This window comes from Chenopodium quinoa, unplaced genomic scaffold, assembly GCF_001683475.1.
Source record: "Chenopodium quinoa cultivar QQ74 unplaced genomic scaffold, ASM168347v1, whole genome shotgun sequence".
NCBI classification, from domain to species: Eukaryota; Viridiplantae; Streptophyta; class Magnoliopsida; order Caryophyllales; family Amaranthaceae; genus Chenopodium; species Chenopodium quinoa.
Genome location: NW_018743369.1, coordinates 79,471 through 106,174, shown reverse-complemented (window position 1 = coordinate 106,174; position 26,704 = coordinate 79,471). Strand labels below are relative to the sequence as shown.

At 36.8% G+C, this 26,704-nt stretch overlaps 1 protein-coding gene across 2 annotated transcripts; it reads right to left on the bottom strand.

The window, feature by feature from the left end:
• Positions 1 to 24,906, bottom strand: LOC110738077 (NEDD8-activating enzyme E1 regulatory subunit AXR1-like). 2 transcript variants are annotated; one of them, XM_021918445.1, is made up of 14 exons: positions 24,531 to 24,898; positions 23,492 to 23,664; positions 22,757 to 22,920; positions 19,737 to 19,847; positions 9,795 to 9,874; positions 9,278 to 9,428; positions 9,009 to 9,102; positions 7,227 to 7,315; positions 5,073 to 5,146; positions 4,822 to 4,984; positions 2,824 to 2,909; positions 1,056 to 1,139; positions 794 to 974; positions 1 to 408 (listed from the first exon to the last, which is right to left on the bottom strand). In XM_021918445.1, the coding sequence occupies exons 1-14, from the start codon at positions 24,566 to 24,568 to the stop codon at positions 325 to 327; spliced, it is 1,572 nt and encodes a 523-aa protein (XP_021774137.1). In that variant the 5' UTR covers positions 24,569 to 24,898; the 3' UTR covers positions 1 to 324. The 2 variants fall into 2 exon arrangements, with proteins under 2 accessions (XP_021774137.1, XP_021774138.1); XM_021918446.1 differs by lacking the exon at positions 1,056 to 1,139 and having other exon boundaries at positions 24,531 to 24,906.
• Between the last annotated feature and the right edge of the window lie 1,798 nt (positions 24,907 to 26,704).

The following is a 26,704-nucleotide window of genomic DNA, read 5'->3' as shown; positions in this document are numbered from 1 at the left end:
TAAAGTATAAGAGTAACAACTTTCTAGTCATAAATTTTACGTAGTAGCTCTCAACTTTCCATGAGATCTGATGGTATCTTGTTAAGTATATATATTACGGAGCACTAATTACAATGAAGGGTTTGTGCATCTCCAACAAAACGAGAGAGTTGGTTTAAAATGGAATGCAGGATTCCAGTATCCCCAAAGCTACAAAAGATTGATCAACTAAGTTTGGGAATCGCCCAACTATAACAGTATACTTTAAGCTTTTCTACACATTATGCAACATAATGGTAGCCAAAATGCGAGCCAACGTGACTGCTACTCTTGCGTAAACACTTACTATAAGAGCAATAATTGAGACTTGTGATCAATGCCGTTAAAAATGAACGTTCCAGTCATAGGAATAAATTGTTTTGTGATAAGCTGCATGGACAAAAAAAATGACTAGTTAGACACAATATTTTCGCATATGCCCCAACAGCAAATCAGAATGATGGCAACAGCTAATGCGAAGAAAATTCAATATGGCAGTAGCCGAAACTGGTGTGATATGCATTCTATAATGGATGGTTGTTTTTTTTACTTATTATTATTGTTGATGAGAACTGCACATGATAAACAACAGATCTGAGAAACCATTCAAAGGAAAAACAGAGTTTGAAGCCATAGAGCTTGACTTGCCAGCAAATGCTAAAGTCATAGCTTTCAAGTTCCTCTACTCATATAGTTTATAAGATCGAACTCTTGGCACTATGGAACTTGGACAATAACAGAATAAAACCATAAATACTAGACCAATGTAGCATACCTTAATCACTTCCTGTGAAGCAATCCCACCAATGAAAGCAGAGACTGCATGGAGCTCTGCAGCTCCAAACCGGCAAATTTCATAAATGAGATCCTCGGTCAAGATTGAGCCACTGCAGCCCATGTCGGTCAATAAGCTTACAGCCAAAGTCTTCAAACGTGATATATCTTCATCTATCTCTCTGCCAAAAGATGAAGTTGCAACATTATGATCCATTACTAAATTATAACGACATGTACCTATTCCAGAGAGTTAAAGTTACCCGTCAAATTGGCCCGGAAAACTATTATAGTTGGCAGCAAAACGATCTGCAGCTCGCAACAAGATGTAAAACCCAACAGCCATGCTGGTATGAAAGGGGGGGGGGGGAATTTGTCAAGCATTTTTAAGGAAAAGAATAATGATAAACTTGAATGCAACTAGGCGCATAGCAGCTATTTATTTGGAATGCATATAGGAGGGCTAATTGGTATATTTACATGACATTTGATAATTTTTGTAAATTTTATGGGTAAAGTTGTATTTTTTAATGTACTATTATACATGTATATTATACTATTAAAATATAGGTTGTCTTAGTAGTACTATACATAGGTAACATTAGTGGTACAATATTTGATGTACAATTTATATATTACCTCCGTTAGATGTTATGTGCAACTTTGAGGTATTATTTGTGAGATATAAAATATTCCAAAGTTGCACATAACATTTAACGGAGGTAGTATTTATTTGTACCACTAGAAAAACATTTATAGTACTAAAGCATTTAATGGTACTATTTACCTATTTAATGATACTATTTACCTATTTAATGGTATTTTATACCAATGTTCATATTTACAACTCATCCACCACTCTTTTGTCTTATCGAAGTCTTATTCATGCTATTTATAAGGCAAGTAAATAGCAGTTGTGCACCCAGAGTTCTCCAACAAACTTAATTTTATTGTATTGCTCCAGCAGCTCATCACACAGCAAAATACACAAAAAGTTATAAGGCCCACGGCCATAAATTCCTTACTCCCTAGTCCCTAAGTTTCAAAATAAATGCCCCATTTTGACTTTTTTGCACTATTTACATAATCCACTTTGACCAATGTTAATGATTCATACTTCCTCCGTTTTTAATAATTGCAACACACACTTTTAAACGGTATATACCTTATAAAAAGTATAACAAATTTCTTATGAATCACGCATGGACATTCATATCCCTAAAAATATTATTTTACATATTTACCCCATTTGATTTCAAAGCCTTAAAATTGTCTCTAGAATCTCCTAAATTCAATTATTTGCAAATAAAAAGATGTCTATTTCAATATTTAAAACCATCTTTTACCTTCTCCATTTTTGTTTGTTTATCCTATTTGGAATTTGATCAATATTTAATACAAAGTATCAAAGAGACCCTAAATTAGTTTTAATATATAAGGTATACAAGAATTATATAATTGAGAGATGTCTTATTCAATTTATTTAATTCGTCTCAATAAGTTCTTAAAATTTATTAGACAATTTTATTTCTTAAACTCAATTTTTTTACCGTTCACTCGCTAAATCAAAGTAGCTCTACGAAAGTAACACATTTGTCACCTATAAACAAAAGGTTAAAACAAAGAGTCAGGCAAATAAGCATAGGGCATAAAGACCACCAATAATAATTCTTCTCAAAAATGGGACTTACATAATTTAATACACTTAAAAATGAGGGTGAGAGATTGCTAGGAGTGTTGAGAGTATTAAAAAATGAAGTATATAAGAAAAAATATAATCACGTGGGTACTTGTTCGAATCGTTTCAACATATAGTTTCCAAATATTAAATTTTTATAATTATCCTTATTGATAATTAATGATAGTTTTGGTCAAAGTTCTACATTGGGATGCATGGCTTAGTTTGATTAGGGCATTTATTTTGAAACAAAGGGAGTAACACTAAAAATGCAAAGCAATTTTTCCAGAAGTATTCAGATTGCAAGGGATAGATAGTACAAAAACACTGCTTTGTGACGACAAAAATAATACCTATAATCCTCATCTGTCAAATACTTCTGCAACTCGGAAAGGTTAGGAGTGTTGAGCTCCTCTTCGACCATCCGGTATCTGCATACCTAGGAAAATAAAGTATAAAAGACACAAGAAAAATAGGAGTAGAAAAGAAAAGGTTCTTGGATCTAGTGGATCCTCAATGAAAACAATGTTACTATGCTACATATATGGGCTCAATCATGCTAGATCTCCAACTTATGGAATAACATAACAGCTTCTAACAAGAAGAAATATGCACAGTTATTAAAAGAAGCTGCTTCAGGAAGCTAAGAGCCTAAGATAATAATTTTTTAAAGGTGGGAAGCAGTATTACTGCTCATAAAGTTAAAACAATAACATGATGAATAAGAAATTAGAAAACTAGCCTTTGACAAAAGAGTACAGAATCTAGTTATACATAGGTGGCTCTAAGTAAAGAATCATATTGGACCTGGATTCTGACCACATTATTGCCAAACAAGCTCCTAATTAAGGGAATCTAGTTCTTTATATAGGTGCCTCTTAGAATAATGCAAGTGATGAGTGGTGCCTCTACAGAGGTTATGTTGAGGAAAATTTGATCACAGTCCAGTATGAAGTTTAATTTTTAAACCAGATTCAAATGCTATAAAATGAGGAATCAGTTACCAATTTAATAAACATAATTATTTCATCTTAGAAGAGGCAAGTCTCAGGACATAAACGTATCAAGTAACTTAGAAAATGAAGCTGTTAAAGAAGATATTGAGAAGCTTAATCAGGAAGGCTTTAACAATATTCAAGTCACTGATACAAGGGCTTTAAAGGAATTGTTGATGGCACAAGAGAAATTACATGCTAACCCTAGGGATATTGCACTAGCCAACAAAGGCATGAGGCCAAGCTTATAATGAACTTCATCATTATAATATTTCTTTTTCAACAAAAGGTCACAATATAAATTGCCTGGTTAATAGAGAGGAAAATACGTAGTACTCGTGTCTAAATAGAGCATGAAAGCCGGAACATCACAAAATAAATCAATGCAGAGAGGAACGAACAGGGTGAATGGGTCACAGATTATCAGAAGATTCAACATACTTATGTACAATACTCTGCTGATTTCTTGGATCAAGCAAAAGGTAACAGAAGCAAGGTGAAGCAAGATATAGTAGTGTTAAGAGCCAAATTTGTAGAGGATCAACACACTTTATTAAACTGTCTTTACTGATTGAAGACTACTTAAAATTAAACTAATGATACCATTTTTAATATATTCCTCAAACTAAAGCACCAGGATCAAAAAAGATGACTATGGCAGTGATTTCCTTTAAAGCAACTAGGTCAATTATTGGTAAAAATATAACAGGAGCAAATGTGGAAACTTTTCAAAATTAAAAGATGCTAGACGCTGTAAACAAAAGCACTTTTACTATGGTTCAAAAATTTGAAATGAAGTGGGAGATTATAGGCAAATAGCCTAATGTACTGCGACATATATGACTAATATGCGCATAACAAAGCTATTTTATTCTCAACTGCAAAAATTTCTTCCCCAAGGTGCTTTTGTGGCTGGTAGATGTAACATGAATAATGTCCTAGTATGTCAAGGTCTCAAAAACAATACAGGAAAAATACAACTCAAAGAAGCTGCATGATGATAATAGACCTCAGGAAGGCCTATAATACAGCTAAGTTGGATAATACTATGTAGTTCTCCCACTATATATTATGAGAACTACATAGTAACCAATGAATTCTAAATTAAAAAATACAATGAGGCTTTAAGGAATTGAGAGTGTAGTGAGAGACAATCAGGAAGAAAAGTGTAAGCAAAACACGCATCAATATTCAAAGCAAGATAATTTACAGTCTAGTGACACAAACAGCAACAGGCACATCAAACAATAACCTACTCCTTTGGTGAAACAGCAACAGGCACATCAAGCAAAAAGTGAAGTCAGTCATGATGCTTACAAAATATAAGAACAGCAAAAGTAATCTTATCATACTTACTGTGAGTTTTCTAGCATTCTTGCAAAAACCTTTGATTGTCATCTTGGAAATGCTTTGCGGATCTCTACCAATATTCTTCAGAAGATTTTGCACACGCTTATCCATAGCAAGAAAGTCAGCTTCAGCCTTAGCCTGGTAAACCTTTTGGAGATTCACGTATTGCCTGACGGGAAATGAAGAGAAATAAGCAAAACAAATTTGCCACAATGAATATTAATTGAATATTTTGCTTCAATAAATTTGTTACTTACTCTGTTGAAGATGTCATATCAGGAATTGATCCTTCAAGCGGAAATTCACCAGCACCTTCGTTAGCAACAAATTCCTGCACCATTACATTAAACAAAAGAGAATAAGAAAAGCAAGGATGCAATATATACAGAGTCTGCAAAAATCTCAAACAAACAGCAACTAAAACAACACAAAATCAAGAACCATTGATATATGTACATAGGTCATATGGTTTTTCTAGCCTCTAATAATATATGGTAGACTTATATATTCTGCAAAAATCTCAAACAAACAGCAACTAAAACAACACAAAATCAAGAACCATTGATATATGTACATAGGTCATATGGTTTTTCTAGCCTCTAATAATATATGGCAGACTTATATATGGAGATAGAGAGTGTTCCATCCAAATAATTTCTATTTAAAACATGTTCAGGAATTTATGTACTCTGTCTACGAGAAAAATAAAATCTGATTTACTCTATTTCCCTCTGCACAATTAAACTCATCAACTCTAAAAGTGAGAGCACTGAAAACAAGACAATTTCCAAACAGCCACTAATGCATAATGCAATTTTAGAGCTCCATTTCCCAATTATTCATTTTGTATGAGGCCAGGCAATAAATAATTAGGCACTAATATTATTTGGGATTCATATGTTAGTTTGTATCACTTTATTAAGTAACAAGATTTAAGAGTAAGGAATCATTGAACACAACCATCTAATCGAATGCCTGAAGTACTATATGCTAGTGCCAAGTGCAATAATAAACATAAGTAAATCTGTCCCCTCGAATGCCTGAAGTACTATATGCTAGTGCCAAGTGCAATGATAAACATAAGTAAATCTGTCCGAGATACAATCTAACTTATTCCTAGATTCACGTTAATAAGCCATGGAAAATTGAGATAGGGAATATAAATTCACTTATGTGCAACATTAGTTTTCTGCAAGAGCACAAAGAATGAGAAAATATATCACCAAAGCCTATAATATGGATATCGTTAAGATGCGAAAGGAGGAAACTAGGATTAGATCATATCCAGTTTTTAAGATGCATTTTTGAGCAAAATCCCTCAATGAATTGCATGGAGAGCCTTCATTTTAGCCCACAAATTGAAAGCTTGGTTTATTAATACAGAAAAAAGGGTGTAAGGCACGGATTGGAAGTGATTGACATATTAGTGGTTGCTGACAGAGATAATTTGCCAGAGAGACATCTCTGGTGATTGTCAACATCATCTTCCCCAGTGGTCATCTCTGGTCAAGCTTATTCAAGTAGTTTATATTCTCTGTCTTCAAAATATGTCGCTTACCCTCTGTTTCTTTGATCTCCATTTATACCTCTTTATCCATTGTCTCTGTCTTTTTATTGCCTTCATTCTTTCTTGATCCCTTCCCCTCCTCTCTGATCTACCATTTCTCTCTTTCTCCTTTCCTTTCTATTTCTCTGTGAGTACCCTGTACCAGACTACCAGCAGCCCTTTTCTTACCTTTTTACCTGACTAGGCAATGACATTATATTCACGTGACTCATATTTAACTATTTCTCTCCCTTTTCAATTATGTGAGTACACAGTGGGACGTGAGCCTATGCATAATTTTAAAATAAATAACATAACTTCTCGTTTTTTAGTTACAAAATTTAATTTTATTGTATTTTGATACGGAACTCATTAGCAGAATAATAATACAGTGGTAGATACGTGCTCCTTGTGTCCCAAGGCACATGCCTTGCACCTAGGCTCAATAGACCTTTTGCCTAGGCTCTAGAGACCTTCTACGCATCACGTCTATTAACAATACAGCTATTAAATGCCAAGTTGAATTAGCTACAGAAGGTAGCAGTCAGAAGCTCTTGACTACTAGCGAGTGACATCAAGCAGAAGATGACATACAGGAAAAGAATAATAGTTGTCTATAAACCTACCTGAACACCAGGATGCAAGATCGAGAATCTAAAAATATAATGTTATCTTATCATAGCATAATTTTCACAAACAAATATACAGCAAAACTTAAGTACAATATTAATATTCTTCAAAAAAAAAACACAAAATATTAATATGAACTGAAGCATATGATTATAATTTAATTCTAAGTATACAGATAAGGTAGTCAAAAACATAGAAAGTATTTGTCTCTGAAACAACTCAACAGATTACCAACCTTCAAGGCCGCCACCATCACCCAAAAATCAGATGAATTGGAATTAATTTCAGCACAACTGTCTTTCAGTATTTGCATCAGATTTGGACCTATAAGTTGAAAAGAGATACAGCTCATAAGAATAATTGAACCAACTAAACTTTTAATCCAAAAATCAAATTTCAAACAAGAAATTTTATATAAGACCTAATTCTGACATCATATGTGTTTGTATATCTGATCAGTATGGTGGCAGACTGTCTTTATGTATATATGGTCCTTGCATGGATTTGGCCAATTACTTTCTGCCACCCATGTCTTACTCCATTATTTCTTCATTTTTCTTTTCCTAGGATCTAGATTCTAGATATCAGAAATAAGACATGGTAGTTCATTTTTGGTCGTACAATGAGCAAAAATTTATTTCTAACCAAATTTTTTGGTAATTACAATTCTACTGCTATTTACAGCAGAATAAGGTGTCCTAAACAAAAAATAAATAAATAAATAAATTTTTCAAAGCCTTTCAATCACTCAAAAATACAATCATGAGATTTCACATTTTCACATCATACTTCCAGAGCTAATACCCAATCGGAGGGCTTAAAAAAAACCAACATAAATGGAAGAACATGATCCCTGAAAAAACAGCTTTTCAAAGAACCCTACAATGGCTTGCCCAACAAATTCTTTACAGATTTGAAGCATAACTAACAGGCAACAGGGCACAACTTAGAAAGACCTAATAACCTCAACAAAACCTTCCATAAAAAGGGCAAAACAAGAGAAGATATTTACTATTATATCCACCCTACAGTACACAAATTCAAGAGACCAATGCAAAGCTTAGATCAAATTCCAATTTATAACAGACCAAAGCAATAAACCAGACTGCACATATAATTTATACTTTACAAAGGTAGGCACGACAAATACCTTCTATAGACACATCCAGAAGCTCATTCATCAAACAAACATAATTCTATTGACTCTGTAGGAAAGAAGCTTAAAAAGGGCCCTATACAAGTTCTCAAAATTGGGCCCTTAACTCATACTTAAAATATAAATACACAATTTATAAGAACTTAACAAATTCCAGTAAATTAAGAAAACAGTCGTCAATTGCATGAACATAAAGAACAACATGAGATGATTAAAAATAATCAATCAAGAAAATAAGGAATTTATTGGCAGTTGCTGCACTGACAATGTGATAGATTAGTGGGTTTATTACTAATTTTTTAATTGTCTAGTTTACAAGAAATATCACAGATCTGGAGAGGTAAGTAGCATCTTTACCTCAATCCCCAGCAGATCAACAATGATTTCGAGAAGCAGGGGTCTCAAAGCTCATACACACAAGGGAAAAAAAATTAGGTGTGGGGTGCGGGGGAGAGAGAGAAAGAGAAAGAGAGATTGCGTGCCAAATGATGTATAAAGTAATATTAGATCTCCTGATCTCACAAGAATAGGCCCAATGTTTTAACCATTGATCCACCAATTTATATATATCACATAAAACTAAACATCAAAAATCTGGGGGCCTGTGTGATCGCACAAGTCACGCCACCTAGGACCCATGACATAAACACCATATTATGGAAAACAATAACACCCTCATTACTAGCTAGGATTTTTAATAGAAAATATTTACATACATATACACACCGGTGTAGATCTATTGCATCACGTGGCAGTGTGGCATAGCATAATGAAAAACAGTAATCTCAATTTCAGTACAATAGTATACAATATTTTTCATGTAGCAAAAACAATTGATGTAGCAGAGAAGTAATTAGTCACCGATTCCTCGAGGAGCAAAGAGCTTAAAGGAGGCATCAACAGCTTCTTTGTAGTTATCTTCATCAAGACCAATCGTCTTTGATTTGAGAAGATCCTAAGGTGTGTTATAGATAAGATAAAGACTATTAAAAGAAAAATCTCATATAAAAATCAAAATTAAATTAAATAAGCAGAAAATTACGATAATAAGGAAGAATTCTTTAACAAAATGCAATGTCAAGTAATTACAAAAAATATATTTTACAAATCAAATTTGACAATAATCAAACCTTGAACTCTTTTTTCTCTTCTCTAGTTGACGGAAGGGCCCCACCGTGACTTTGAGCCCATTCCTCAGCCACTTTTACAAGAATCACAACATAGGGTATGTGCTTGTGAGAAACCGGATCTTGCACATTTATATCAATAGATTCTACAAACCTGTATCCAAAAACAATAAGCATTTAGCATAGAAAATGACAATCATAATTCATATATCACCCAACCCAAACAAGACCATGTATTAAATCTAATGCCACCTTTTCTTTTATTTTATTTTTTTTCTTTTTTTTTTTTTCCTATGTGCCACCAAGGGGATGTGACTCATGAACATGTACAAATGTAGGATTGTAAGTCTGTCAAAAATTAAGACTTCTAGCTCTTATATAACAACTTATCAAAAATTAAGCCACATATAATGTAAGTATGTCATGGTTGCATAGCTACAAGAATCATGAAATTATGCATTCACAAGCAATACAGTAGAGCTTATTTAGGAGACATGATTAAGTCAAAAGAAAATACCACCTCTTGAGCTCTGGCCACGGATTATTTAACCGAAGATCATCCAAGAAATGGTCAGGCTTAGATTCAATCACAGTGTGCTCCTGATACAAAGACAAGCAAAAAGATAGTAAGGTCATAATACAAGAAAGTTTTTTCCACAAATTTTATTGCAAAATACTCTACTTCACTAGATTCAGGATGCAGCAGTAGTAAGAAGTTGGCATTTTTAGAGACCATTTGACCAGGCTCATACAGTTTTTTTTTTAGTTGAATCCCAGTTCCAAACAGGGCTAAGTAAAAGCATAATTGGGCTCCCAAGAAACCCAAATGACTTCTGGAGACTTTAAAAACGAAATCTACAATTTGTAGCTTCTTAAAACAGTCTCTCAAGGAACTCAAAATAACACAATTAAAGCAGGAAAAGACCACTTATGCTCTATTTATTTCCTCAGTTTATCCCCTTCTTCTTTTTCGAAAGTGTTCACCAAGAACCTAATGACTTTTCTCTCTCCTCAACCTCCACCATGGACTTCCTTTGTCCGTAACCACCATAAGTCCATGACATAAGTTAGACCACCCACCACAACCAGTTTTTCTGCAACCTGCTACAGCCAGCAATCCTGGGCTATGGATGCTTTTTGGTGGGGAAATTTTAATTAATTGAGAGACAGAGAGAGTAAGGAAGGTGATGCTGCGGTAATCATTGGAAAGAGAAAATAGATGGATTAGTGTCAAGTTATTCAAGTACTATTCCGTACATCCAATGAATAGTTTGAACAATTTCCATGTTTACCACTTTACCCATCCCACTATAGTTTGAACACTTCCTTTTTCAGTAAGATTCCATCAAATCATCAATCATGAACTATTTCTTACCTTCCTTTTGGCCTTTTGGGCCCACAATCTTTATACCACACCTACTTTTTCATTAAACTAGGTAGCCTACGCACTCGTTGCGCTCACATAATCAGTTTTAATGGTCGAATTGTAATAGCTTGTCATGAGACTCGTGACACCTAAAACTTATTGGTTGGGCTTTAGAACAATACACTAAGTAATAAGTCATTGACAATCTAAGTAGCACGGAAACGGATACGGGTACAAAAACAAGTACGGATACAGATACGGATACTGCAAAAACAAAATTCCAAGAAACGGGTACGGCAAGAATACGGCAAAAAAAATCATTAAAATAAAAATCCATTTAAAGATTTTTTTTAAAAAAAAAATTATTCCATAAATAGTTGCACTACAAATTAAAAGAAATAGGTGTTAAAAAAAAAAAAAAAAAAAAAACCACCTACTGACTACAAGCAACAGTAAATCAAAACAAAAAGTTAAAACAAAAAGTTAAAAAAAAAAATAAAAAAAAAAAATCTAAAAAATGTCAGCCCACTTTACCTTCTTATTCACCATATAATCATATATGAGTATTATACGAAGTCGGAGTATTTACTAGTATATACTTCCACTAATCTGGCAGCCTACTTTTCCCACCTACCCAGTACCCACGTGAGGGAATTAAATAAAACTAAATAATATATTAGCCCACTTACCTTCTCTCTCCTAGTTCAAAATTTTAGATCTAAAGCTCGATTTTTAATGGAGGTTCTCCATTTCTCTCTCATTTTCACTATCTTTTTCTTGTAAAAGCGAAAAATTCATTTATAAAATTAATATTTTTTCTATAATTCAGTCGATGCGGAGGTCAGTCGAAGAAAATTCACGAAGTCATACAATTTCTAGGGCGATTTATCCAAGGAATCGTGGTCGCACTCTGTAGTTGGCTTTTTCAATTTTTAGGGTTCTTGAGAAATTGAAATCAAATAAGTAAATTTGGGGTTTTTTTATTTTTATAAATGGGTCAGAAAAGAAGCAAATTCGTCCTCGAAACGTACCCAAAGCTGCTCCCAGCCGTCCCCAAAATATCTGCGCGTACCACTTTTCAAGGGGACGTATCCGGGCCGTACCCGTCCCCGATACGTCCGCGGTACGGGAGACGGCTGAAGATTGCCGTATCCGTGCATCATAGTTGACAATCATACCCTTGTGTAAATACGGAAATGTAACACTTGAAAATATATACACACTATATATTCACATTTTGATTGTGAGTTTTTTTTTATTATTATTAATATTATTATTTTTTATTTTTTTGTAAAAAAAGAGCCACAAGGGCAGGTGATGAGAATCGATCCCAAGATCATCACCTGGAAATCTGGAATCGGGAGGGGAACTCTAACCACTTCAGCTATCCCTCATTCTCTTTGTTGTAAGTTATAATATACATCCTCTATCACTTTTAGTTGCAACACCTAAAAATATATAAATACTATTCACATTTTTATAACTAATCTTTATTTTTATTGACTTTTTTTGTTGGGCAAAATAGTCACGCGGCATTTTCTTAGAGTCATCTGGACTTGTATACTACGTATATGTTTTAAATATATAATCTTTAGATGTTTTAAAGGACAAAGTTTCAAAAAAAAAATGTCTAATTAGGTGATGAGGTAAGCAAAACACTAAGGAGTGATTTCGGTGGGTTTGTTTGTTTGTTTGTGTGTGTGTGTGTGTGTGTGTGTGTGTGTGTGTTTAAGAAAATAGTAACAAAGTGAATTATATCTAGCCTATTCCCCTGCCCCTTTGCTATAGACTCAACTCAATCCTGCCAATGAAACAGTAATCACAAAGGCAACACACAAATATTAGAGGAAAGCTTAAGGATATTTGATTGATAATAGAGAGATAACTACAAGGATTACTGCTACTGCTATTTTACTTAAAGGTGGAGTCTTGGAAGAAATGCTACGGCTACTTCTAGTCTAGTGATTACATCAAAATCGGCATACCCTTACGAAACCCTGCTTCCCCGCTTTCCCCTTAAATACTGAGTCACCCTTTTCCCAGGTTACCCTAGAATTCAGAGAAACCTGTCATGCTCTGCCAGGTGGCTGTACACCCAAAACTCATAGAAAATTCTCTTTTGTCTTCTACTGCTCCTGCCCTTTACTTGTTTTGTGCCTTCTCTTTTCATAGATTTGAATTGGTTTGGATGGCTTGGATGGACTAGCCCGATCTATTGCAATACTCCCCCCCGGGGACAGTCACATTGTCCTCAAGGTGGAAGTGAGGGAAATGCTGATCTAAGGCTCCAAACTCTTCCCAAGTTGCTTCAAATGTTGGCAACCCCTTCCATTTTACCAACACCTCGACCCTAGGATCCACCCCCTCTCCTTTTTGCCTCACTTCCAAAATCTCTTCGGGCTCCACCACAAGCCCCAAGTCAGCAGTCAGTTGGCTGGGTAATGTGGGCAGAACTGGAGAGTCCCCTACAGCCTGCTTCAATTGGGAAACATGGAAGACAGGATGCACTTTGCTTTCCTTCGGCAGATTCAGGTGATAAGCCACTTTGCCGATGCGCTTAAGTATCTCAAATGGCCCGTAGTAACGAGCTGCCAGTATCTCAAATGGCCCGTTGCAGCCTTAAGAATACCATATCCCTGACTTCAAATTGCACATCTCTTCTCTTACAGTCTGCTGATTCCTTCATGAGTTGCTGGGCACGATTCAAGTTCATCTTGAGTTCATCTAAAATCAGATAGCGATCCCTCAAACTTTCGTCCAGATTACCCACTACCGTGGCTTGCCCCTTCACCTTCCCCAGCCTGGGGGGTCCCTCCCATACACCACCTTGAATGGCGTCATCTTAGTGGCCGTATGCGGTGAGGTGTTGTATGAAAACTCAGCCCATGGAAGCCATTGTGCCCAGGACTTAGGCTGGTTAGTGATAAAGCAACGAAGGTAGGTCTCCAAACACTTGTTCACAACCTCCATCTGGCCGTCCGATTGAGGATGATACGAGGTACTACGCTTGAGGTGTGTTCCTTGCAGCCTAAACAGCTCCATCCAGAAGTTACTCATAAAAACCTTTTCTCTATCGGAGACAATTGGGAGTGGGAACCCATGCAGCCTGACCACTTCTTTTACGAACATGTCAGCCACCTGTGGAAGGATGTTTAAGCTTGATAAAGTGGCTGTATTTGGACAGACGGTCCACCACAACCAAAATTGAATCCAATCTTTTCGAAGGAGGTAGCCCTTCAATAAAGTCCATTGAAATCTCTTCCCAAATCGCCTCCGGCACAGGTTATGGTTGAAGTAATCCTGCTGCCCCTTGCTGTGATGCTTTACTCCTTTGGCATACCACACATTGTTGCACATACTCCCCCACACGCTTCCTCATACCTGGCCAAAACCATTCCGCAGCGAGCTTCAAGTAAGTTTTCACCTCTCCCACATGACCCCCTGTCTGAGTATGGTGGTACTCACCCAATAGAACCGGAATAAATTTAGATGTCTTCGGCAAAACCACACGCCCCTTGTACAGCACTCGATTTCCTTCTAAAAAGAAACCCCCTCTCAAAGGTCTTTGAGCCAAGGGTCCTCTGAGATTTCCCTCTCTAGCTCAGCCCACTCAACAATTTGTGTTGAAATTAAGGCCCCCAATTGAACCTCACTGCTGTCCTTACGGGAGAGGGCATCGGCCACCTTGTTGGATGGTCCGGGCTTGTATTGTATCTCAAAGTCCATGCCCATCAACTTACTCATCCATTTTTGATACTCCCCTCCGACTTCACGTTGTTGTGTGAGGAACCTCAAGCTTTGTTGATCGGTCCGGATGACAAAAATGCCTCCCTAGAAAATAATGCCGCCACTTCATAACTTACAAGCTAATGGCCATCAACTCTTTCTCATAGATGGATTTGGCTTGATTTCTCACCCCAAGAAGCTTGCTAAAACATGCTATGGGCTGCCCTTGTTGCATCAACACCGCCCCAAGTCCATACCCCGAAGCATCCGTCTCAACAACAAACTCCAATTGAAAATCGGGCATCCTCAAAAGCGGGGCTGTCATCATGGCTGTTTTGAGGGTGGTGAACTCATGGGCTGCCTCACTAGACCACCCGAAATTGTCTTCCTTCAATTGTGAAGTGAGAGGTCACGCAATTTGAGCATAGCGAAATACAAACTTCCGATAATACCCCGTGAGACCGAGAAAGCCTCCCAACATAATCGCCTTCACCTTCTCCATATCCATAGCTACTCCCTCCTTGGATATCACGTGGCCTAAATAAGCCACTTCTTCCTTTCCAAACTCGCATTTCTTCCAATTTACATACAACTCGTGCTTCTTCAATAACTCCAACACAACTCTCACATGTTCCCTGTGTTCCTCCTCGTCTTTGCTATACACAAGTATATCATCGAAGAATACAAACACAAACTTCCTCAAGTAAGGTTTGAAAACCTCATTCATAAGGGATTGAAATGTTGTCGGCGCATTAGTCAACCCAAAAGGCATCACAAGAAATTCATAGTGGCCTTCGTGTGTACGAAACGCCGTTTTATGAACATCTTCTGGCCTCACTCTGATTTGGTGGTAACCGGATTTCAAGTTCAATTTCGAAAACCACCTAGCCCCATGCAATTCATCAAGTAACTCATCAAAGACCAGAATCGGAAATTTAGGCTCTATAATTCACACCAAATTGCCAACTCCCATCCTTCTTTTTCACGAGAATCATCGGGCTAGAAAAAGGACTCGTCGAAGGTCTAATGATGCCGGCTTTTAGCATTTCGAGAATCAACTTCTCGATTTCATCTTTTTGGATTTAGGGGTACCGGTATGGTCGGACACTTATGGGATCACTCCCTGTTTTGTGTATAATTGAATGCTCGTGGTCTCTATGAGGTGGTAAACCCACTCGCATTTCAAATACTCCTTGAAAGCTCCGCAACAATTCTGTGAGAGCAGGGAGGTGCGAGGTGGGAGGTGGCTGCTCGGTTGCGCCTCCTTTTTCTCCGTTTAGCTCATTTAACTCTACTACTAACCCTTGCTTCTCCTTCACCAAATTCCTGATCATGGCTTTTAAAGTGGTTTGTGCCTTTTCGAGAGAAGGATCCCCTGTAGGTGTAATTGGCATTCCCCCCATACGAAATTTCATAATGTGAGTCTTCCAATTCGTAGTCACCGCCCCCAATTTCTCGAACCACTGTACTCCAAGAATGACGTCGGCACTTCCCAACTCCAATGGCAGAAATTCCTCTACCACGACAACTCCACCATCGAGTTTCAATTTAACCCCTTTGCACACCCCGTACCCTTTAATTACCTCGCCATTACCTAGAGCTACATTGAACTCACCTCCCTTCGAGATCAATACGGCCAACTCCGCCACCAATTTGGCCGAGATAAAGTTGTGGGTTGCCCCAGGATCAACCATGACAACCACGGATTTTCCGGCCACTACCCCCCGTAACTTCATTGTTTTGGGATTAGATATCCCGATGACGGAGCAAAGCGACACCTCAACCGCTTCTTCGCTCTCCTCCTCGTCTTCTTCTTGCGATGGTTCTTCTCCGGCCACTAGGAGTACGCTGAACTCCTTCCTTTTGCATCGGTGTCCCACATGTTAGGCTTCATCACATCAAAAACATAAATTCTTCGCCCTTTTTTCTTGCACCTCTACTTCTCATGAAATTCGAACTCCTTCCTTGGGAGATTCCCGTTGTTACGGCCTTATTCACAGAAGCATGGGATTCAGTGGGTTGGGGCCAATTCTTAGCTGGGTAGGAGTGGTTAAGTACCCCTTATGTTTGTACCTGACCCACCAATTTTGTTGGATGGAAGAGTTGTTCCCACGTGTTGGGCCGGCCCACTTGGGCTCAACCTCTTGGACTGATAAACCCTATTCTTCTTCACTATCCTACCAGCCAACTCCATAGCCCCTTTAAGGTTGAACGGGTTTAACAACCATAACTCCATTTTCACCTCACTCTTCAACCCGTTTAAAAATTGACCCAACATCATAGATTCGGGAATTCCATCCAGAGGGGTTGCCATCTCTCTATATACTTTCACCTGTACTCCTCCACCATTCCAGTTTGCTCCATTGCCAACCATTGTTCGTATAACGAACCGGTGTGAGATGGCCAAAATTTATACAACAACCTCTGTGTCAGGTCGATCCAACCCCCAATCAAACGCCTCTTCTTCTCCCATTGAAGCCACTTAAGGGCTGCGCCATACATGGCCACCACGAAAGCTTCAAGCTTCTCCCTTTTGGTTAGCTAATAAAACTCAAAAAACATCTCAGCCCTCAACACCAAATTATTTGAATCAATGCCCTCAAAAAGCAGCATCTCAAGCTTCTTGTGTTTCCAGTGGCCGTCGTTGCCGCCACCGCCACCAAGTCCGTTTGTGTTGTCATATTGTTCCTCCTTTCCCATACCTTCACCCCGCCAACCCCGATTGTTCCTCACTGGGGTGTTGCGAATCTCATCTCTCCTTGAACCCGACTATTTTCGCCATCAAGGTGGAGAAATGGTTCAAAGATGGGTTGCGGTTGTAGTGGTGGCCTGCTTGACCTCCGGCTGCCGTCTTCTTCATTTCTTCACGAAATTTTTTATTGTTTTCCCTCTCAATCAAGGCTAACCTCTCGTGCTCTATTCGGAATCGATCGATTCTCTCTTCTAGTCGCTTGGTGGTTCTTGCTAGTGTTTCCTCTAACCGCCTATGTTGCACGGAAACGGATATGGGGACAAAAACGGGTATGGGTACGGAAACGGGATACGGAAAAATCAAAATTTTAAATACGATTATGGCAAAAAATATATATAAATCCCTAAAATGTGAAGAAAAATTTAAAATAATTCATTAAAAAAATAAATCAATAATATTACAGTGAGTACCTTTTAAAATGAAAAAAAAAAAAAGAAGAAGAAGAAAGAAAGTGCTCTCTATACACCTATGCCAATCTTCCATCTACAGTCACTGACTTCAAGTCAAAGAAATAAGGGAAAAAAAAAAGTTCGAAGAAAGAGAAATAGAAGCAGAACATAGAGAAGAAAGAGAAACAGTTATAGGTCGAAGCCTCGCCGGTGTCGGGGTGGTCGCAGGTGGTCTTTGATCGCCGCACACGACTAAATCAGGTCGCACCTCCAGGGAGTTGTCGTTTGCAATAGTTAGGGTTTGTGAAAATTGGGGGAAATCGAAAATTAGGTTCGTAATTCACTAATTTGGGGTTTTTTTTTTTAAAAAAAAAGGCTGACCTTCTAAGGAAACGTCAGAAGATCAAGAGGCTAGCCGTCCCCAAATTGGCTTGTTGTACCACTTTTGAAGGGGACGCCTTAGGGACGTTTCCCGGCCGTACCCGTCCCCGAAACGTATTCAGTAAGGGAGATGGCAGCCATTTGATGAATCCGTGCAACACTGCTTACCGCTTCCTCTGTCTAAACCGCCCTTTCAATGGTGGCTTCTTGCGTTCCAAGCTTCTCGGCAATACTCTTAAGGTGAGCCTCCCGTAAGTCGAACTTCCCCTCCATGGTCTATAATCTGGATTCAACTTCTCCAAATTTATCATCCGTCGCGTTAGCTCGTTGGGTTAGTGTTTGAGTCACCATGATCGAGTGCTGAGATACCAATTGCTATAGACTCAATTCAATCCTGTCAATGAAACAGTACTCACAAAGGCAACACACAAATATAAGAGGAAAGCTTAAGGATATTTGATTGATAATAGAGAGATGACTACAAGAATTACTGCTAGTGTTATTTTACTTAAAGGCGGAGTCTCGGAAGAAATGCTACGGCTACTTCTAGTCTAGTGATTACATCAAAATTGGCATACCCTTACAAAACCCTGCTTTCCCCTTAAATACTGAGTCACCCTTTTCCCAAGTTAGAGAAACCTGTCATGCTCTGTTGGGTGTTGTACACCCAAAACTCAGAGAAAATTCTCTTTTGTCCTCTACTGCTCCTGCCTTTTGTTGTTTTGTGCCTTCTCCTTTCATAGACTTGAATTGGTTTGGATGGCTTGGATGGACTAGCCCGATCTATTGCACCCTTGAGGAGGATTATTATTAGGTTAAATAGTTTTGTCTTCTAACTCGACATCAAATTATACTATCTCCTCCTATTCCTCTTCTTCTTCATGTGGCTTAGCTCCGAAGGCGCTTTAATGGAATACTCTTTCGCTTCAATGGAGGAGAGAAAGAGAGTAGGGAAGTAAAGGAGGAAGGAGAGAGAAAGGGGGGTTTAAGAGAGGAAAATGTGGGAAGTTTAAAGGGAAGGAAGAATAACGAAGAGAAACAAATACGGGAAGCATAAGAGTTAATATGACATAAATGGGTATATGGGTAAATAAACATTTTTAGGGGTAAAAAAGTCATCACACTATTCATAAGAGTTCTTTTGAACTTTTTATAAGGTAGGGAAATAACTAAATTGATTCCCCACTAACTACCATCACACCGACTTTTATATTAAATTAACAATTGATCATCCAACCACAATTTATCGCCTAAAATTAATGCAGTAAACAGTGTATGCATGATTTTCGGACAGGAGTATATAATTGTTTTTCATGTTCCCGAGGGAAAAGTTGTTTTGAAATTTAGCTTTCAGGTGTGATAATGGAAGGACTCCAATCATTTTCAATCCACTCAAAACCAAAATAAATGGTTAATGAAATGTTAATTGATACATATATAAAATAAACACATTTGTCAACTATTGGAAAACAAATATGCAATCAAAACAAACACAGACAAGGTGCGACCAGAAAAAACAATTGCATTATACAAAAAAAAAAAAAAAAAAAAAAAAACACCATCAGAATTAACACATAATTTTACATATATTTCAAATTTAGGCTACTCAATCCAAAAACAACTAAATGAAAATTCCACAAATAAGAATACCAATCATCATCCACTACATGAGTATTCCCATCCACGGTAAATTTTATACCATTAGATGTTAGCAAAAAGTTATACCATGGAACATTACCATGGTATAAATGAGATTTTACCAAAAAATGGATCCATGCATATTTAAGAAGTTAGCACACTTTAGATAAATACATAAACAGCATAAATATCAAAACTTCTAAGCTTTACCTTTACACTAACACGTACAAGGCCAGTTAGGCCATAAGATCGAGCATATACTAACGTCACATTAGCCTCCCTGCAGATTCTATCCAGCTTTATCATCTTGTCTTCCACCAACTGTACGGTAATGTAACTTTTTCAGGAATATGTTACAACATCAATAATTTAACATACAGCAAGGACTGATACCAAAAGTTTAACCAACATAAGCAATAAGTGAGACTGAATGCATACATCATCAGAAAAGGTATATGAGAATTACAAACTTCAAACTTTATAAAAGAAAATAGCTTCAAACATTTCATGATTACTAACTATTACCAACATTCAACACATCAATACCCTTCACTTTGGACCACAATTAGACATTTACTTCTTAGCATAAGATGAAGTGCAAGATTAGGTCATTAAAAAAAATTCCTCCTCTCGCTCCATGTAATCCAAGCTAATCATGAACTGCGATTTTCATACTTAGTTGCATTGCAATTTGCACACAGTACTCAAATTACAGAAATGATATTGGGTAAGTGCAGAGGAGGGAAAGTGATTTAGATTAGGTTACAGGGCATAAATGGCTCTTGATAGGGGCATGGACAAAAATAGAGTCCATTTTGGTGGAAAAGAGCTAGGCTGGCTGAGATGGTTTCAAGTACTGCTGATAAGAAATGTGCCAACTGAGATGTATCTAATTACCAAATTGCAGAATCTTTATTCACTAAGTTATAAAGTTCCATCATGTGTCAGCCAAAACAACTAAGAGCCAATATGAAGCCAATATAGGCCAATAGACAACAAAACATTCTACATCAACAGAAATATTATATACAGCACCATTATTGCATCCATCAAAGTGGCAACTGTGGATAGGAATGGTGGCCCTTATTTTTTGTGGTGGTGATGGTGGTATTGAAACTGAATAAATCTAACTGTCTAAAAAGTGGGAAGACAATATTTCAGGAAAACTAATTAGAACATTTTGGGAAAGTAGAAAACAGCTAGAGCCAAACCCTTGCAAAAGCAAATGATATGTGATTGTGGTTAGGGAATTTTGACAACATGATACAGCAACAAAAATCAGTACAATGCGGCACAAAAGTACATATTTAATTATTATGTTTAACATGGTAAATGAAAAATCACATCCATCTCACACAGATTGATAGGTAAATTATAACATAACAAAGTTGTAAAGAGGATGCCAGCTGCGAATTCATAAATTACTGATCAAATTTCTGCCCTCTCTCTCCACCCCCCCCCCTTTCTTCTCCCCCTCCCTGCCTTTGAGAACTCCGGTGTCAACATACAGCCAGCTAGTAGTTATCACCAACATAGCAGACCGGTAAACCAACTCAATTTTCTAGCTTCAATAGCTTTAAAGGCCTTTGCACTTCCTATCCCTTGTTCATTTCAATGATTTGCACACGTTTTCCCCTTGATTTTATATATGAACTTATTGCCTCTTATCTAACTTTTTTTTAATCATGAATCTCATGATATAAAATCTATAACCCTTAAATAAACTTACTGAACTTATATTTCCTCATCTTGTACACAAACTTTAAGCTAGCTAGCTCAATTAAAGAAATATATTTTATAATTAATTTCTAAATTACACTATGCGTGAATAGGCCCCATGACCTAGTTGAATGTGGGATTTTGTGTAAACATTCGGAACATTTGTCACTAACCTTAGGTCAATAAATCTATGGTAATAAATATTTACCAATATCACTAAAGAAGCACCAACCCTTTACGTTACCCATTGAATAAAGAGGATTATTTCATAGTTATAGTCTTCATTTCCAATAAGTGTCACTTATCTTTGACTCACAGGCCTTTTCATGATTTTGACTTGAATGAACAGAGAAGAAAGGCATTATAACAGAATGATACAAATTACTCTAGTGTAGGTAAAATCTATGTTACATGAACATGGCATTTTTATAGTCATACCCGGGTCAACACGACCTGACACAGACCCGGGTATGAAATCCGTTTCGGATACGTCATCAGGTCGGGTACAACAATGTTGTCGAAGAAGAGGAGTCGGGAACTTGGGACATTCATGGTGGCCATGAATGAAGCTTAGAGAGAGGGAGAGGAAGAAGGTCTTTTACTTTTTTTCATTTTAATCTCATTTCCTGTTGGTAAATTGTTAAAGTAAAATAATACAAGGGATAATTTTATTTTTTTTAATGTTTACAGCTGTAAGCTTGTAAAAGTAATGAGGTTTTTTTTTTGGTATGCACAACAAGAAGTTGAAAATCATGTGTTGTAGTCCACGATTCCATGTAGTAGGGTAATGGTTGTAAAAGGCTTCACCTTCTTTAATGGTAAAATTGAATAAAAATTTTCTCTCCCCAAACAAGACTAATTATCTGTATATTTAAAATTATTATGTTAAAAAATTTATTGTTGTATCTTGACCCGTGTCCAAAGATAATATGGTGTCTCCGTGTCCTAAGTTTTGAAAATGACGTATTTGATACTCAGGTCCATACCCATATTGGATACTCGAACTTGTGTCCATGAAACATAGGGTAAAATCTTAAAATAGTCTCAGACTAACACAAAATAATGTCCATCTTATCATGCATTCATTTACTCAATAGGATGTTAATATGTTACATGTTTCACACCCCTCTTTCTTCTCCTATCCATTCTCTATGCACTAAGGTGTATTTGTTTCAGCAACTTGTTTCGTAGCTTTTGATTTTTACTTACCTTCAATGGATATCTTCTTTCTACTTTAATTTTTGTTCTCTTAATAATTTGCAAATATATTGTACAAGGAGATGCTATGTAAATCTTAAAAAAAATAAAAAATAACTTTAGTACACCATTACATAAAGACAGTTGCACAACATGTGCCTACAAACAAAAGATTAGAAAACATAAAATGGAAATCCATAACAAGCATGTTATGCCAGGTACATTAGTTGATAGCTCAAGAAACACCTTAAATCATTCTTTAATAGTTGATGATCAAGAAAAAGCACAATTAAAAGCTGGATGAGAATGCATACCTGTGTAGCTATCACCAAGGTAAATTGTGAAAAGAATGATGGATTTGACTCAATTAACTTCTCAGGTAATTCAACAATAAACTTTGCATTCACAGCATCATTGAGCTCTTGCAGGAATGCACAGACACATTTTGCCTTTGATTCACCAAGACTGGTTTCATCCACTAGACATCCCATAAGAAACAATTAGAAAGCCAATGTATACTAAATAGAAAAGAAAAGGAAGTTTGTTACTCAGAACACACGGATATAAAGAGAAGCAATAGTCATGAACCATCAAACTACCATGAGGAAAGGAAAAGCTTAAGCAAAATAGTATTGAACAGTTTTTACAGCAGTAAAGACAAATTACTCATACATCCAAAATCCTGAGAAATGTATACCAACAAAATGTAAGAGATAAAATGCATTACAGCAAAGAACAACAAAGAGCCCTAAATGTTGATATGGTGCCTTGTGTATGCTTCCTATTAACAATTTTTAAAAACTTCGTATACTTACAGAATTATTTAGTTAAACCAGGACATTAGCAGCTTCAAGCATAACAAGATGAAAACCGCAGATCAAAGATTAGCTAAATTCTAAGACAAATTTGTCATCAGTCCAGAAACTGTAATATAATTTTTAACACAAAATTGTGTTTAACAAAGCAGTTACTTACGACAGTTGCACCTAAAAGAAGGTATCACACGGCAAAGAAGGATACAAAATTTTCAAAAAGGGATAGAATAATACCCATGAAGTTATTTCCAAGATCACCAAGTTCGACCTTTGATCCATCAACCACAGTGATGCTGCCAATCCCACCAAGAACCAAATTCTTCAAAGTTTCAGACCCAGTAGGTCCACAATTCAGCAAACAGACAGTCGCTTTTTCCAACGCTGTTTGTCCTTGCTCACCCCATATCCTGCAGCCAGTAATTGCTATTACCTCTTGCCTTTCTCAGCAAACTAATTGTGAACTTGCAATAGAAATAAGATCTTTCACAACATTGGTCTCAAGTATAGGATACAAAGTTAAGCATGCCTACATTTGCACATCAATATAGCAAATGGTACGAGGTGAAAAATGAGTTAACCTTGAATCTGAGTTAAGTATTCCTTACTCTTCAACTAAACGCCTCTTTGGCCTTATTATCTTAAGTCTTCACCTTAATTTTGCTGAAACTTCAATTTAATTTATTGATTGAACTTTATTTTTCCAATAAAACTTGACTTTGAGTAATACTTGATTATTATTCATTCAATGTGTATTTGTTCTATTCAGATTTAATGATCAAATTTATCAAAAACTAATATTTACTGATTTTTATCAAAAACTAATATTTATCAAAAAACTGATTTTACTAATTGAAACTATTTATAACTGATTAAAAGATGTGAGCTTGATTTAAACAATAAAACTGATTCATCCTAAATAATACACAGCATAATTTTATTTTATTTGTAAAGGTTAAAAGAACAGATATTTATGCTAGCAAATAAACAACGAAAATTTCAAATAGTCCAGGAAATATAAGAGGAAATTGAATTTAAATTGCAGATTGTATAAAATTATGAGCACAATCAACCATGAAATCATCAAATCTTCTAGCAAACACCCAAATACCCAATTGAAAATTCAATAAGAATAGAACAAAACATGTAAGCAATTCAACAATTTACAACACCAAAGATGCTCAATCACCTAATGATTAAAAAAAAAACAAACAAACTCAAAATTCGTCAATAAAAACAACAATTCAAGAATAATGGAATTAAGAAGATGTAATACCGAAGTTGTCGATCATATTTGACTTTAGGTTCTGCCATTGATTATAGAAATCGGGTAGCTTGAAGCAGCAAGGCCTGGGTTTTGGGTTGCTTGTAACGCAGTTTTTTGAGATGTTGTAATGTGTTGAACTCGAACTCGAACTCGAACTCGAACACGGGTGCGACCGTGCGTGAGAAGCAGTATATGCGTTTGGTTTAGATGAGCAAAGAACAAATGCAAATTGTAATCGTTGCCGGAATGAGGGTGTTGAGCGATGGTGGAGCAAAAAACACTTTGAGAGAGTGAGCGACTAGTTTTGTTTATTGAAACGAAGTATAAGTTACCTGGCTCACCCCTCTAAAACAAAAAAAAAACTGTTATTAAATACTTGTGGATATCCATTATCTTTATATTCTTATCCAATCAAACCCTAATATATTGTATGTATATATACACCTTATCATATGGAATAATATACATATTTAGGGGTTGTTTGGTTACACAAAGAAAATGGAGGAAGTGGAAAATCATGAGAATTTGAAAATACATGAGTTGTTTGGTTGACAATTAAAAGTGTAAATGAGGGAATTGCAAATTCATGGGAATTGTGACTTCCCACAAAACATGGTAAGTTAATTACCTAACCCCCCTTAGGTAAGTCAAACTTCCCATGATTTTGCGACTTCCTTCATGCCAACCAAACAACTTTATACAATTCCCATTATTTTGATGTAGGAATTTAATTCCCATGAAATACAAATTTCTATGGGAAATAATTTCCCATAGCAACCAAACGACACCTTATTCTCTTTCAATCTCTCATCTTTCTCCTTATTTCACAACACGGTATCAGCACCAAAGCTCTAATCAATATGTAAATTTTATTGTTGATTTCTTAGGTTAATGATTAATTCGTTATATACTGAATGTGCTAAATTATACTCATTATTATTTTGTTGTGTCGCATCTTGGGAAGAAATTAGAAGGAGATTAATCTTGATCATGGGTTTTGATCTTGTAATAATAAAATCACACGTTTCAAGAATGTCATATCATTTCAATCCTCATTAATTAATTTGGGACTAGTACAAGGAGTCTCACAGTATTAATAATTTGGTTACAAAGAACTACTCGTATTATTTTTCGATTGCATTGGTTTGTTTATCTTGAATCATCTTTGTTTCGGGGGTTTTTGTCCCTTGGGAGAGTTACAACACTGAGACTGGATTCAGCAAAGGACGCCTGTACCTGCAAAGAAAACGGACCGCCAGATGGTCGGTGGTCCGCCTCCGAAGATTAAGTTAGTAAGTATTCGGAGTAAAACGTGCGGAAGTAAAGTTATCCGCTCAGATTTCAAGCTCAGGTAAAGTGTTGTCTGTTCCTTGAAAACGACAGCTCTGTAATAAATATGAAAGTGACGTGTTGTCTCGTATTGCGTGTATTTTTTCTGTCATAAATGTAGAAATTGTCCCTATTTATAGGGTCTTTTTGAAAAGTGTGCCCTCCCTAGGATCTGGTGACCTAGAGATTAGGTCACGCCGCAAAACGGCGCCTCAAGGTTTGGGCCCTTGAAGGCCGCCATTCCAGAGGCAATGCCTGAGTGACACGTGTCACTGAGCCCAAAAGGCTTTTGGGCATCTTTTAGGGTGACACACGTCGCCCTCTTAATGGTCAATGCTGGATCATCAATCATTTTAGAATAGAAGAATGTCCGCCTACCACGTGTCACCATCTCAAAGGCCCAGATGGCACCTTTATCAATGACACATGGCGGTTTCTGATTGGGCTACCTGGCCGGGTAAAAAACCCAAATAATTTGCCCCTCATAGGGGTCACGTGCATTGTACATGGCACATGTGACAGGTGTCATCATCCGACTGGCCGGATTTTCAAATTACATTTTGGGGGGAAAAATTAGGGTTTGCCCTTTCTATAAATAGGGGGGTTTGACTCCCCTTTTGTTTTCACACCTTTGCGAATCTTGGAGAATCTCTGGACTTTTGACTTTCAAAGACTCTCAAAGACCTAGACTTGTCAAGCATCCGACGCTCGGTTTTCTGTCCGTCTGTTTCAGCCAACCAGGCGTCTCGTAATACCTTCTTCTAAGGTAACCGCCTGCTCTCTTCTTTTACTTATTCTTTCTTGCATTTTTCATTTATCAAATGGTTTCCCAAACGTACACGGCACGACCTAGG